Below are 12,898 nucleotides of genomic sequence, written 5' to 3' on the forward strand. Positions count from 1 at the left end.
AATACAAATACAAAAGAAAATTCACTGACCGCTTTTCTCATCGCATCTAATTGATTCTTGGGGACACTTTCTTTCTGTGGTTTGATCTCGCTGTTATCACCATTAATCGTTTTCAGTATGCCCCAGTTACAGTGAAGAAGTAAGGAAGGAAACAAAAAGCAAAGAGACCAAACCTATCTATATCTAATTGAAAATAAATTAACTGCAATTTTGACTTTTTTTTGCTTGAATTGCTTTGCTTCGCCAGTGCCCGAGATGTTGATTTCTCTTACAACACCCTCGAAACAATGTGCGAGCCTCACCCTTTATTCAATCGTTTTCAGCAAATTTCCTTCGTTCTTACCGATAAGATTCTACTACAAAACAAAAAAAAATCAAATTCTCCTCCCTTTTCGACCTTTCTACTTACTTTCATTGCCATTTTGCATTTAGGTTTCATTGCAAAAATAGATATTCTACCTCTTTCTCTCTCGCTGACTCACCCTTTCATACTTCTGTCATTCAGTTCCTCATCTTCGACCTCTAACCATCAGCACGTTGGCTTGATTCTCACTTCTCATGCAAATAGTCCAGTATCTGGTTACTTAAAGTTACGAAAAATTATAACTAAGTCAAAACAAAAAAATCATAGAAAAGAATCATCAATTTTATAAAACTTCCTATCTCATCACTACTTTCACTTCCGTTCCACATCACCTATGTAGCTTAATCATCCTCCTAGTGATTTCCGGTGCACTCGGCAATGCACTTGTCGATCAACAAATGTATCGTGTCTGGGTGTTCTCAGTTTTCTTCAAAATTGTAAATTTTTAAATCGGTCTATCTAAGAACTAAAAACTAAAACTATGAGCTAGCATTCTTTTGCATTTCGCTTTCGTTCCATTTTTCTAGCACAGTGGCTCGACATTCCCTTGCACATTTTCTTATAACGTTTAGACATTCGTCTTCCTATCCCCAAAGCTGTTCTCTGTCTTAACCAACAAAAATAAATTAAAATTTACCCTAAGGAAAAAAGCGACTCTTTCTCTCTCTGTTTTACCTTCACTAGCATCCTCTTCATTTCATTAGTCTTCTTTTCCTAATCAATCTGAACAAAGCTTGGAATCATCTTTGTTTTTCGCCTATTAATCACGACAATGGCGCAGGCCATGTTCGAGAAAATTTCCTATTTCGACTTTCTATTTGGTTTCTCGCTCTCATCGTCGGTTTCGGTAATAATGTTGATCGTGTCAGTACTATTCTCACTTTCTAATTTCGAGCGTTCTCCTACTTCTCAGAACAGACGTTACTCTCTACTGCGGCAGAGAGAAGGTGTAATAAATAAAGTACTTTTTATTTCGAAGAAAATAGGAAGTGGTAAAAAACAACTGTAAAAACTTAACAAAACAAAATAAAGGATTTGTTGATTGTATGTTAAACACAATACGTTGGGAAAATTCTACGCAGCAGACTCCTTTTCAGTTTGTGCACAGCGGAACGCACATACTCAGGATGCTGAATCGGATATTCCCTTCTTGAGCGATTTCTTTGAATTGTTTCAAAGAATCTTCATCATTTTAGCGATGTTTTCATTGAACCAAATTTATTTCCTAACGTTTCGGGAAAATGTGAGAAAATAATAATAAAAAATAACAAACAGTCATAGTAACGAGTAGATTTTCGCTCTCGGCAAAAACCTCGATGGTGGTGGTAATGTTAGTTGTTTGGTAGTCTAAACTGTTCGCTCATGATTTCGAACAAAAACAAATACATAAACATGGAACTTTCAACACACACACACGCAATCCTGCAGGGCAGGTCGAATTCCGTCGCATCTGTGTCCCTAAAACACACGTCTTCTATCGTTCTTCTCATGCATCGAAGTGTGTGTGCCTTTTTTCGTTATCGTGGAATTCTCTGAATTGTTCTCTTCAAGTCTTATGTAAAAACGGCGTTATGTTTATCTCGTCTCAGATGAGGTATCGGTTACGCTTCTGTGTGTACGCATGTCTGTGAGTGTGTGATTGTGTCTTTGTTAACTCCCACGTTAACGCTGCTTTGGGAGTTTGAATCCCCGAATGTCCCATAATCCCATTACATGTGTCAATTGCTGCAGCGGAACCTTTCTGTTCAAGGTTCACTTTCGAACTGTATCTGTTTGGCATTGCTATCAATTGTTCCGATGATTTTTCGCTTCATAAATCCCTCAACTTTCCTACTACCCTGACTTAGAACCATAACCGTTGGTTTGGTTGTTGTAACCAGCTGAGCTTGCTTCTATGATTTTTCTATGTTTTTCTTCGTTCGACTGAGGCGGCAAATTTTGAGACGCCGACGATGATCATGATAAATGGAAACTACTCCTCCTTCTCTTCTCCTGCTTCTTCAACTGGCGGCTGTTGTTTTTGTGATGATTATTGCCGTTCTAGATCTGGCGAATAGCACCCGATCCGGCGGGACTCTACTTAGGACCATGCTGATACTGTGTGGTGTACGCTTCGTCTGGTGAAGCCGCCGTGCTGACCTGCTCCGAATCGCCCATCTGCATCGTGTGGATGATCGACGGCGTGGGCGCGTAATACGGGTACGTTGGGCTGATGTACTGTTATCGTTGATGGGAATTAGGAATTGTGTTACCCGAAATCACATTTCTGAGCTACTTACCGATGAACCGATCTGTAGTGTGGTGAGCTGTGGCATCATGCCATAAGGAACACCAGCCGCTGGATTATCACTGGACATGATCATCGACACGCCCCTCGGCTGTACATTCGTTACAGCATCGGTCTTGTAGGGTGTGCCAACGCTAAGATGTGGGGCCTGCATCTGTACGTACTGCTGTGAACAAAAACGAAACATCATAAAAGGTATTAATGCATGTTGAAAATAAAACATCGCGTGCAATCATTGCATATCCTGCCGGAACTAACCTGATCGTCAACTGGCGCAATCGGTTGGGTCATCATGTACCCGCTCGGTACCCACTGGGAGCCGGGCACGGCGTAGCTGCCCACCTGGGGAGCACTGAACCGCCCGTACGGCACACTGATATGGGCTCCAACGTTCACTCCGATGCCGTTCTGCTGTAGGTTCGGGTCGTACGTTACAGGGATGCCCTCAGCTCCGTCACGCCAGGTCCGGGCGTTCGGATCCGGACTCTTGAAAGGATTCTTCTTTTTGGAACCACCGTCGGCGAATTTGACCAGCAAAGGTTCCTTGGCACCTTGCAGCTGGGTACCGTTGAAGATCTGAATGATCTGTTCGCACTTTTCCCGCGATTCCATCCGGGCAAAGCCGACTCCTGTGGGTAAAATTAAAATAACAGACATTAAATGATTTTGTTAGAAGGTTTAATAATTTAAAAAAAAAGTTCTGTATTTTGATAATTATCTGAACTAGTTAGATCGTATAACAAAAATCATCCACTCCAGAATGATAAACATCAGAAATAAAGATTTTTTCGAAGAGATCAGAGCTCTCCCAGAGCATGTTAAGCCATTCTGGAAGTTGCTAAAGATTTCTGCTGAAGTCTATAGAGAAAGGACGACACTTCGTCAGCATAGGGAATATCCATCTCCAAATCAGCATAGGAATCCACATGGCGATGGACAATATACAAAACCTGTCTAAAATTATTGTCATTAACCAGTGTACTGCTTATTGAAAAAATGTAGTTAGGGCGGTTCCAAAAATTAATGTAGCCGCTCTATAAACTTGCTTCCGATGAAGAACGTTTTACAACGGGTGGTAACGAATTCCAGTTTGCCACACTTCGAACGAACAGCTAACTAGCGTAGCATAACGTAACATTCCGCAAACGTCGACTTCGGGACCGAATAAGCCTCTCGTAAAGTATCGTAGGAGACTAAGCTATCATCAGGTTTTTCGGAAAAATACAGGAGCGATACGTATAGAAGTATTGTAAAGGACATCTAATAAGGTGACTTTAGGTGACTCACTTGATCGTACCGGTTTAATCCATAGACGTAGCATACAGAGCAGTTTAGCGACAGTCAATCTATTTAAAGAGCAGGCTTCGGAATTCTCACTCATATGAATGAAAACCTGCGATTAATCCATTTAGCGGAGTGTGATTTTTCATGGATCGCAACGGGATTCGTACCCAAAACAATTTTAAAATGTTCAGAGCGCCCACTAAAACCACGCCACCACATGAATTGATTGAAAGCAAAGGGAAAAACTGCTGTATTGAACCTTTTGCTTATCGTGGCGCATCGTCAGATTCAATCTGCTTGGAGAGGCAAAGTAAGCAGCATTTGATTTTCGCGAAACATGGAAGAAGGATAATAACAATTTTTCGCACCATCGCTTGTGCCGGAGTTTATCGCACTGTAATTTATCCGGATAAAATGCATTGTGGAGTGATCAGTTGTCGCGTGAGTGAGTGAGAAATCCGAACCCTGCTAAAGAGTTTACATTCTGATCGACATGCCATATATCGCCGAACATGAAATCCGATATGATCAGGGATTAGAAAAGCTTCAGCTTGATAGATGAGCGCGGGCTGTTATAGATCTGGTCACATTGCTGAGTATGGGGAGATCCCTCAGCGCCGGACGCCTCCTAAAACCGGACACTTCTCAAAACGACACTTGCAGAGGACCCTCTACCATCTTATGTAGTACAAAAAGAAACTGTTGAAAAGTCCTTTACCTGCATGGAATATCAGATTCTCATGTTGTCAACTTTAGACGGTTTGTACAAAAATGCTAAAATAGGTTGACGCATTCTGATCATGTGGAGATGGTCAATATTAGCCATATTTTAAATAACATTCATGATTTTTCAGATGTATAATGTAACTGTGGGGTAGCATCAATTTCTATATCCGGTAGCTGTCCCCCAGGACCGGACAGTGAGATTTTTCAGGTGACCAAATAGCCATTCTTTACACCAAACTTACTTCAATTCAATTGTTTCTTAATAGGAAAATGTGGATTGGCATACATTCAGACTTGTTCAAAGAGTGAAACACACGCTCCCAAGATCATGTTTCTTCCAGCTTGATTTACACGCACGTATATACACGTTCTCGAGTATGAATAAATACACTTCTTTTTACTGGTAAGAGCTCTACACACATTTGAAGGGGAAGTGTGAGAAATGATCAACTCTGCATCTGGGATGCATTATTAACGAAGAGGGCCCTAAACGAGTGGTTGATCAAGAAATTAACCCCAAAAGTAACGATTTTTCAAAAAATCGGCGAATAGGAATAGTACTGAGATGATTCGTGGTTAGGAGAAATTCCACTTTTTAGAGTGGGAAGAGCGTGACAGGTTTCAATTTGGCCGATTGCCAACCGTAATACCACATGTGGAAATACTGTGCGTTTCCGTTGAGCAAGTTCTTCAACTACAGCTTGATCATTGCATACGCACCACCTAACGACAAACTCGATGATGTGAAAGATGAGTTCTATGAGCGTAAAGAAAAGACCTACGGCGAATGCCCAAAACACGACTTGAAATTCATCGTCGGCGACCCCAATGCACAGGTCGGAAGGTAAGTGTTTTTCCGCCCAGTCATTGGAAAGGAGAGCCTCCACGCAACTACCGATAACGGCCTGAGGCTAGTCAATTTTGCCGCACCCAGAGGAATGGCACACCTGGAGATACCGCAATACGTTTTCTCAAATCAGATGTCATAGATGTGAGGATCCGAGCTCCAAATATTTACTCGACCACAATCTGATGGTATTTAAGCTTCACCTAAGGCTGTCCAGCATAACCGGTTTTAGGCATGAGAGAACCAGGCAGCTAAATATTCAGCGATTGGCAGGCGGGGGCGATGCAGAGCATGACGAAGGAATCGAAGGACACCCAACTGGATAACATTTGAACGCATTGTGGCAACAAGTTCACGAGACGGTCAATACAACAGCCACAGAGGTACTTGGTACCACACGAGTCAACTGAAAGGCTGGTTTTATGTGGAGTGTCAACGCTTTGCCAGAAACGACGCGCGAAAATTCTACAAAACGATCAACAACATGCGCAAGAAAAGCGCACCGTCGTGATTAATGACCGCTCTGGAAATCTGTTAGTGGCTGCTAGGTGGAAGAAGCACTTCGAGTTATGTTTGAATGGACAATAGGGCAGAGAGCACAAACAGAAACAGTATTGAGGTTGATGGACACCAACGCTAGACGAAGTGAGAAAGGCTGTTCGAAAGCTAAAAAAGTGTTGTACATACCTCGATAGTTAGCATAATCGAGTCTGTGCCCTAATTTCTTCTCCCTCCCAAATCATTTCAATCACTTGGTGGATTTTTTCGTTCAGCCGGTCAGTCAACTTTTTGTAGCTCCGTCAGGATTCCGCCTTTCCCAGAGGACTTACCGGCTCAATACCGCCTACAAGGTAATCTCACGTATTCTGTTAGCTGGCTGCGTTCGTTTGTCGGCGAATATCAAAGCGGTTTTCGAGAAGAACGATCAACAAAGGTAGCGTACGACTCAGTGAAATGAAACGAACTGTGACATATATTGCAAGGACATGGCTTTCCGGTAAAGCTTTTTAGGCTTATTAGTGCGGCGCTGGATGGATTCCAACCGAGCGTCAGAATATCTGGTGAGACATCCGATTCGTTCGTGACGTTAGATGGATTGAAGCAGGACGATGCGCTCTCTAATCTGCTATTCAACATCCAAAACGTAGATCTGGTGTGCGAAAACCCAGAACCATGAACAATAGACATCGACATCATTGATGTAGATCGCAGAGCAGTGGAAGAGACTTTCGTGCCTTTTGAACATGTTGAGGCTGCAAGTAAGACTTCCTACGGTTTGCTTAGCCAGCTAAAGTCTCCAGGCTTACAGCCACGGATAAAACTAGCTCTGTACACAACGTCCAGTATGTATCACATGTATCCAGTAGTGGTGCGAATTCTCTGTCTCACCCTCGACACCCTCCGCCCGTTCAGTTTTTTTTTTCGGTTTTATTGACGGTGGTCCTTTCGTTCTCCAATCCATTCTGATAAGTACAGCAACGCACAATATGTTTTCACTACTCGTTCTACTTCTCATTTGCCACAATGCACACTTATTACATAAGCATTTTTTTCTGGATTTTTCAACCCCTCAATCAAGATTTCTTTCATACAAATGATTTTTTTATTTATATGATGCGTAAGACAACGACAGACCCCCCCCCCTCGTAAGTGCTTTCGTAATACGTGTACGGCCCTCAAGCACCATTTGTTATTATCTCACGCATACTTATGGTAAGCAAATTTTACGTGATCATGAGTTCTTACAGGCTCCTGCGCTCTGAGATTTTGAAAATATTGATATAGAAAGTAGGATAAACTGTTATCACCCCTATTCTTGTTTACGGACGAACGAAACTTCCGAACGAATGCAGTTCGTTCGAATCGATTTCCCATTTGATTTTGCTGGCGTAAACGAGAATGCGCATCAACTTCCGTTTGAAAGCGCGTTTGTACGTAAACAAGAATAAGGGTGTATGTCATGTCTAGTTGCAATGGATAATTTCGGGAGAGATTTTATTTTATCCCTTCTAATTTTCCAGCCAGCCATTGATACTTGATGGGGCACCACCTGGTGCCAGCACGTTGTCTTTGGAACTATAGCATGCTTGCAACGACTGGTGCTCCACCTCTCGCTCCGGTAGTCGAACTCTACAGCTTACGGGTTGGTGATGCCGAGAAGATGAACCATCTATTCAATAAAATATCCCATTATGTGACCTGTCAGACCACTTTATTTGACCGGCTTTTTTGGAATTGGTCCCACTGTGGGCCGATATGCAGGGAGACAGAAGATTGGCAGCACAGGAACGAACGACCTGGAATATGTGGTTGCATTCGGTTGTGTTACGAACAAATTGAAGCGTACGTTCATTATAGGTAAAAATAAGACTCTCAAGTTTCACAATTTTTTGCAGGTTTCCAGAAAAATATTTCTTAACGTCAAACTATGCGTTACACTAGACTTTCAAAATAATTTCCTAACAGATTGTAGTACGAATCTATCTGTATCTAATCTGTGTTTTGCATTGATATATTGGTTCATTTTTTAGCCAATATGTCCTGATTAGAAATTAGAATTATACGGCCCTATATAAGCGGTATTCTAACTTTTCCCAAATTAATGTCCAAGGGAACAATCACCATGCGTCTCCACAAGTGTTGGTGCCAGTTTCCTTCTTTGAAAATATTTATCTGAGTAGGTTAGTAAGAATATGCAACTGAAGGCAATGTCATTGGAAACTCAACCTCGGAAAAATAGGTAGGGTAAGTGTACCTGTTTTGGCCTCCTAAGTGCCTATTTTGGCCAACCATGAACAATGCATATTTTCCAAAAAAAAACTATCGATCGGTTTCAACAGCGGAGAAGCTGGGATATATCTAGACAAACAAAGGGCGTAACAGCCAAAATTAATTCCTTCTGATTTTGGCTGTTACGCCCGTTTCAAATGTTGGTTTAGATATCTCCTGTTATAGCTAGGGTAACCGTACCCTTAGTGGAGGTAGCACCAATAGTGGAGGTAGTGGGGTTTTGATAAGATTTATCATATTTATACATTTTACGATGGTTTCAGTTGATGCGTCGTGCTTTAAAAATCCTGTTAAATGCAACTTATCTTAAGATTTCGCTTGAAAAACTATTGAAAACAATGATTTTCCTTAACAAAATTGACTCCCTTGCACCTATAGTGGTGCAACTGTACCAATAGTGGCGAGCCTCATAAGAAACCAATGGATAGCACCACTATGGGAACCAAAATTAAATTTTACCGCCGCTAAAGGAACAGTGTACCTATAGTGGTGCAAGCAATATTTGGTAATTGTTGATGTTAAGGTCACTCCTGACGGAATCCAAGTTTCAAAGTGCTCGCGTTTTCGGGGGCACACCACTCGATACGGAGGCGGCACACAACTGTCATTATTGTTGATTTAGCTTTGCTGCGTCGCAGCATGCGTGAAATGATAAAAATGACAGTTGTGCGTTGCTTCCATATCGAGTGTTGTGCCCCCGAAATCGCGAGCACTTTGAAACTTGGATTCCGTCAGGAGTGACCTTAAATGACATCTATCTCATTTTTGTTAGCAAATTTATTAGTGTATCTATTGACTAAGATATTAAAGCTATAGATTTCCCATAATTAGGCCGATACAAATATTAAATTTATTTTATTTCCCCCTCCCCCCTTCAACTTTCCAAAAATATTGAGGGGGCGAAAAAAATTTTCTTCGGCGATTTTTTTATTTTTATTTTGAACATGTGCATAACTGTTTTTATCTTGGTATGAAATATGTCATTTATAGACCATACTTTTGTCACCAAGAGTATTTCAAATGAAAATAACAGCGTATATATCTATCGGCATAAATATTATATATCCTATCAGGTCACGCATATTCAGGGGACTCTTGCTTACAAATTCCGTCTAAGCTCCCTTGCAATATGTGTTCTACCCATTTCCACCAATGCTCTCAAACATCTACATATTGTTATAGGTATTTGATGGCCTTTATGTTGCTCGGCACACGCTATCCAACTGAATGGTCGTTCGAATTGTAAATTATAAACATCATCTGCATTATCTTTGTCTATATACTCAACACGATTCAAGATCGAGTGGTACACTTGAACTTTGGTGCGTGGATCAATCCGGTTGGGTTTCCAAATATTTCGATAACTCGCAAAGTTATCCCCAGCTCGTGGTTCCATGTCGACCCCAATTTCGCTATATTCTGATATCAGATTGTCAAGATATTTAAATCCTTCGATCGTCCGGCTACTGCAAAGTTTGGAGGGCTGTTCCCGTTGACACTCAACCACCTGGACCTGCTGACTTTGATGGTTAGACGCCGCAAAAAAGCAAACGGTCAGCCCTTTGAACCCACTCAGCATAAATGAGCGTCGCAGTACTAAAGCCTATCCACGTTAAATTTGAAACACTAATCTCATCAGGCAATTTTTGAAAATATTCACGAACCACTGAGACGATCAATTTACATGACAGCTGAATCTTTCTGCTTTATGTGCTGCTTTCAGATGTTTTAAACACGCCCAAATTGATAAAAATGGCGACAAATCAATTGGACAGTACCTAAGTGTCTGAAATTTAACGTGGACAAGCTTTAATATAGCGTTTTGTGATCATTAGCCAATACAAAAACTACCCAATACTGGGTGGTTTTCGAAGAACACTGGCTGAGACTTGAAGACGCTATTCGAAGTTCTCGAACCAACACTTCAGCTGTCCAAGTCAAAGAGCAATTGAGGCAATAACCTCCGGTTGCTGCACTCATCCTTTCTTCATCGGTCACGGTCAGGAAGTCCACCCATGCCCGCCTGTCCTGTCTGCAGTAGCGCCCGACTCCCACTTACAGGAATACATACCGTTGACGGACTCTACTTTACTTCTCTGATTCTTCACTTTCCTCACCGTTTGCTTCTCTACGCTCCTCAATCTTCCGTCAGGTTACATCTGTAATCCATTCTTTTCGCTGAGTGAGCAGCTCACCCAAGTTTTTCTCGCCGATTTCGATAAAAGCATTCTTCACTGCCCACTTATCTTCTACGCTGCCACCTTCCAGAACATCCACTACCCGAGTTCTAAGATCTTCAACGAACGATTTCTTCACAGCTGGATCTTCTGGACGGTCTATTTTGATTCGTCGCCCGAGCTTCCCCTGACACCGCTGAATCCAAGCAATGCGTTGTCGCCAATTAGAAGATGATAGTCAAAAGCGATGTCAGCGTTGCGTTTATTACGGACTTAAGAAGGCATCGTCTCCGTTTTCAGCTGATCCATTTCCAGATGAGCTAAATACTACTAGTACTGCCAACTAAAAGCGGGTCTGGTAAGTAAGTCAAATGCTGCTGCCTGCAGACATGAGAAGCGTGTGCAGGAGGACTTCCCGGCCGACGATGGTAGGAAACCCGCAACAACCGGCGATATTCATTTCCTCTTCGATATTTCACGACGCCTGAATGGAGCAAGGACAAATCCGTAGATGATAGATAAAGACGCGACATGTCAGTCACTCATCGATCCAGTTGATCAGCTGGAACGTTGGCTCGACAACTTACAACAACTTCTTCAAGTTCTGACAGCCTCTCCTAATTCAGATATAGGGAAAGGTTGGCAATTCTCCGACGGCAGTAGGTAGGATTTCGCTTCGGACGACCATGTGAGAACTATTCTGTCACGCTTTGCATCATGCTGGAGCAGGTCATTTAATTCCAAGAGTCCCTCCATTTGGTACTGATTGACCACGGAATCGTGAGTGAGCACAAGAGCAAGACAAGGGTGCATGTATTATACGTCTTGTGATATTTCACATCGTAGTCGACCAAATCGTGGACCTCTCTACCAGTCTACCTCCATAGAGCAATCGAACGAGATGATGGTACTGCTCTACAACGCCACAGCGCTCTACCAAGTAGAGTAAACTGAATGACCTGGTACTATGTTCTCACTCAACAAACTCCAACTCCACGGTAGCCGGGCAAACCAGAATCGCCTGGCGGTAAAACCCTAACAGAGAAATAAACAAAGTCGATGGGAATCAGACTTGGGCTCAAGCCAAGGATGGAGATCCTTAACGTTGTCCCCATGTACCCTAACAGGTGCTAGGAACACAAGAGTGGGTGTGTGAATTGGATCCCACCTAATGAATGCCACATGTACATGGGTGCTGATAAAAAAACCAATTCTAGTGTCGTTTAGCCTATGAATTGTGTAACTTTGATTAGTCAAGTAATAGAGATTTATTTTTTAACTTGTTTGGATTTTTTTTTTAATTTTTCATAAAACAAGTGGAGCTGTATCTCTTAAAAAGCAAGGATGTTTTCAGTGTATCATACCTTGGAGTAAGATAAACCAAAATCTGCAACCAGACACCTGATAAGACATCTCAGATCTGAGCCTACCAAATAAACAAAATCGAAAAAAAAGACGTCTCAGATCGTGTAAGGATTGGGAAGCGCCCAGGCAGCAATCGCCGTGCATGAGCCGAAATGGCCTCCTTACGACTATACAGAAACCCCCGCAGCTGATCCACGCATATTTCTTGCATGAGTAAGTTCAACGTCCATTGCATTCTCTCTACGGGTTTATCCGTAGAGCCGTATCTATGCCGCTAACAAGTAGCACTTCACCTATCTATTCCGTATAGTCCGAAAAGTCTTCAATTACGAACCTTCATAAAACATCCATGCTCAGACAACACATCTCTGATTTCAAAAGTACAGCTGACCATTGCCCCAGTACAACCAATTTGAGCTTCATACTTAACTTAAACATAAGCCTATAATTTTAGCCGTACTTTAAAAATGTTGGTGTTATGGATTCAACAGTTTAGAGTCTATCAACAAAACTTCTCAAAAAGAAAAACTAAAATTTCTGCGGAAATAAGTTCCAGTATTTTTCTAAATTATTTAAAGCTTCTGCTAAGTTCATTACTGCATAAATATATTACAAATGTTCAAATTCTTTGCTTTCTCTAAACATTCTTTGCTATCATTTCTCATTAAAAATTTGGACTTTATTTTCGTTTCCTTGTTATTTTTTTATTCCCCCCCCCCCTCGTGTTTTCCAAGAGCTGTCGGACATAAAATAAATTTAATATTTGTATCGGCCTTATCAATTTAAAAAAATAATTTTCTTTTGTGGATCTACTAATCAGAGTGTAAAATAATCGAAAATTTTGGTGAAGTCCATTTTTCTTCATTTGTCAGTTCACTTCCGACACATTCATAGTCGGCTCTGGACAGTCAATATTCAGTTGAATATTAGTCATTGAATATTTATGCACATTTTACAAATTGATAAATTATCTGAAATCTGAGCATGTTTCAAATGAGTAAAGTAATGTATCACATAGAACTGAATCCGATTTTCATCCGCGAGGCACTTTCGACGGT

The 12,898-nt window shown here is 41.5% G+C and overlaps 1 protein-coding gene across 14 annotated transcripts in view; it reads right to left on the reverse strand.

The window, feature by feature from the left end:
* Positions 1 to 208: 208 nt before the first annotated feature.
* LOC134210832 (protein alan shepard) overlaps positions 209 to 12,898 on the reverse strand; it is an 879,934-nt gene continuing 867,244 nt past the window's right edge. For 12 of the 14 annotated variants that reach the window (XM_062687153.1, XM_062687151.1, XM_062687149.1 and 9 more), the window contains 3 exons: positions 2,910 to 3,280; positions 2,644 to 2,817; positions 209 to 2,581 (listed from right to left, as the gene is read on the reverse strand). In XM_062687153.1, coding sequence (XP_062543137.1) covers positions 2,441 to 2,581; positions 2,644 to 2,817; positions 2,910 to 3,280 — 686 coding nt within the window. In that variant the 3' untranslated portion in view covers positions 209 to 2,440. The remainder of the gene's footprint in view (positions 2,582 to 2,643; positions 2,818 to 2,909; positions 3,281 to 12,898) is intronic. The other 2 variants (XM_062687157.1, XM_062687155.1) reach the window with 1 other exon arrangement.

This window comes from Armigeres subalbatus, chromosome 2, assembly GCF_024139115.2.
Source record: "Armigeres subalbatus isolate Guangzhou_Male chromosome 2, GZ_Asu_2, whole genome shotgun sequence".
In the NCBI taxonomy this organism is placed as follows: domain Eukaryota; kingdom Metazoa; phylum Arthropoda; class Insecta; order Diptera; family Culicidae; genus Armigeres; species Armigeres subalbatus.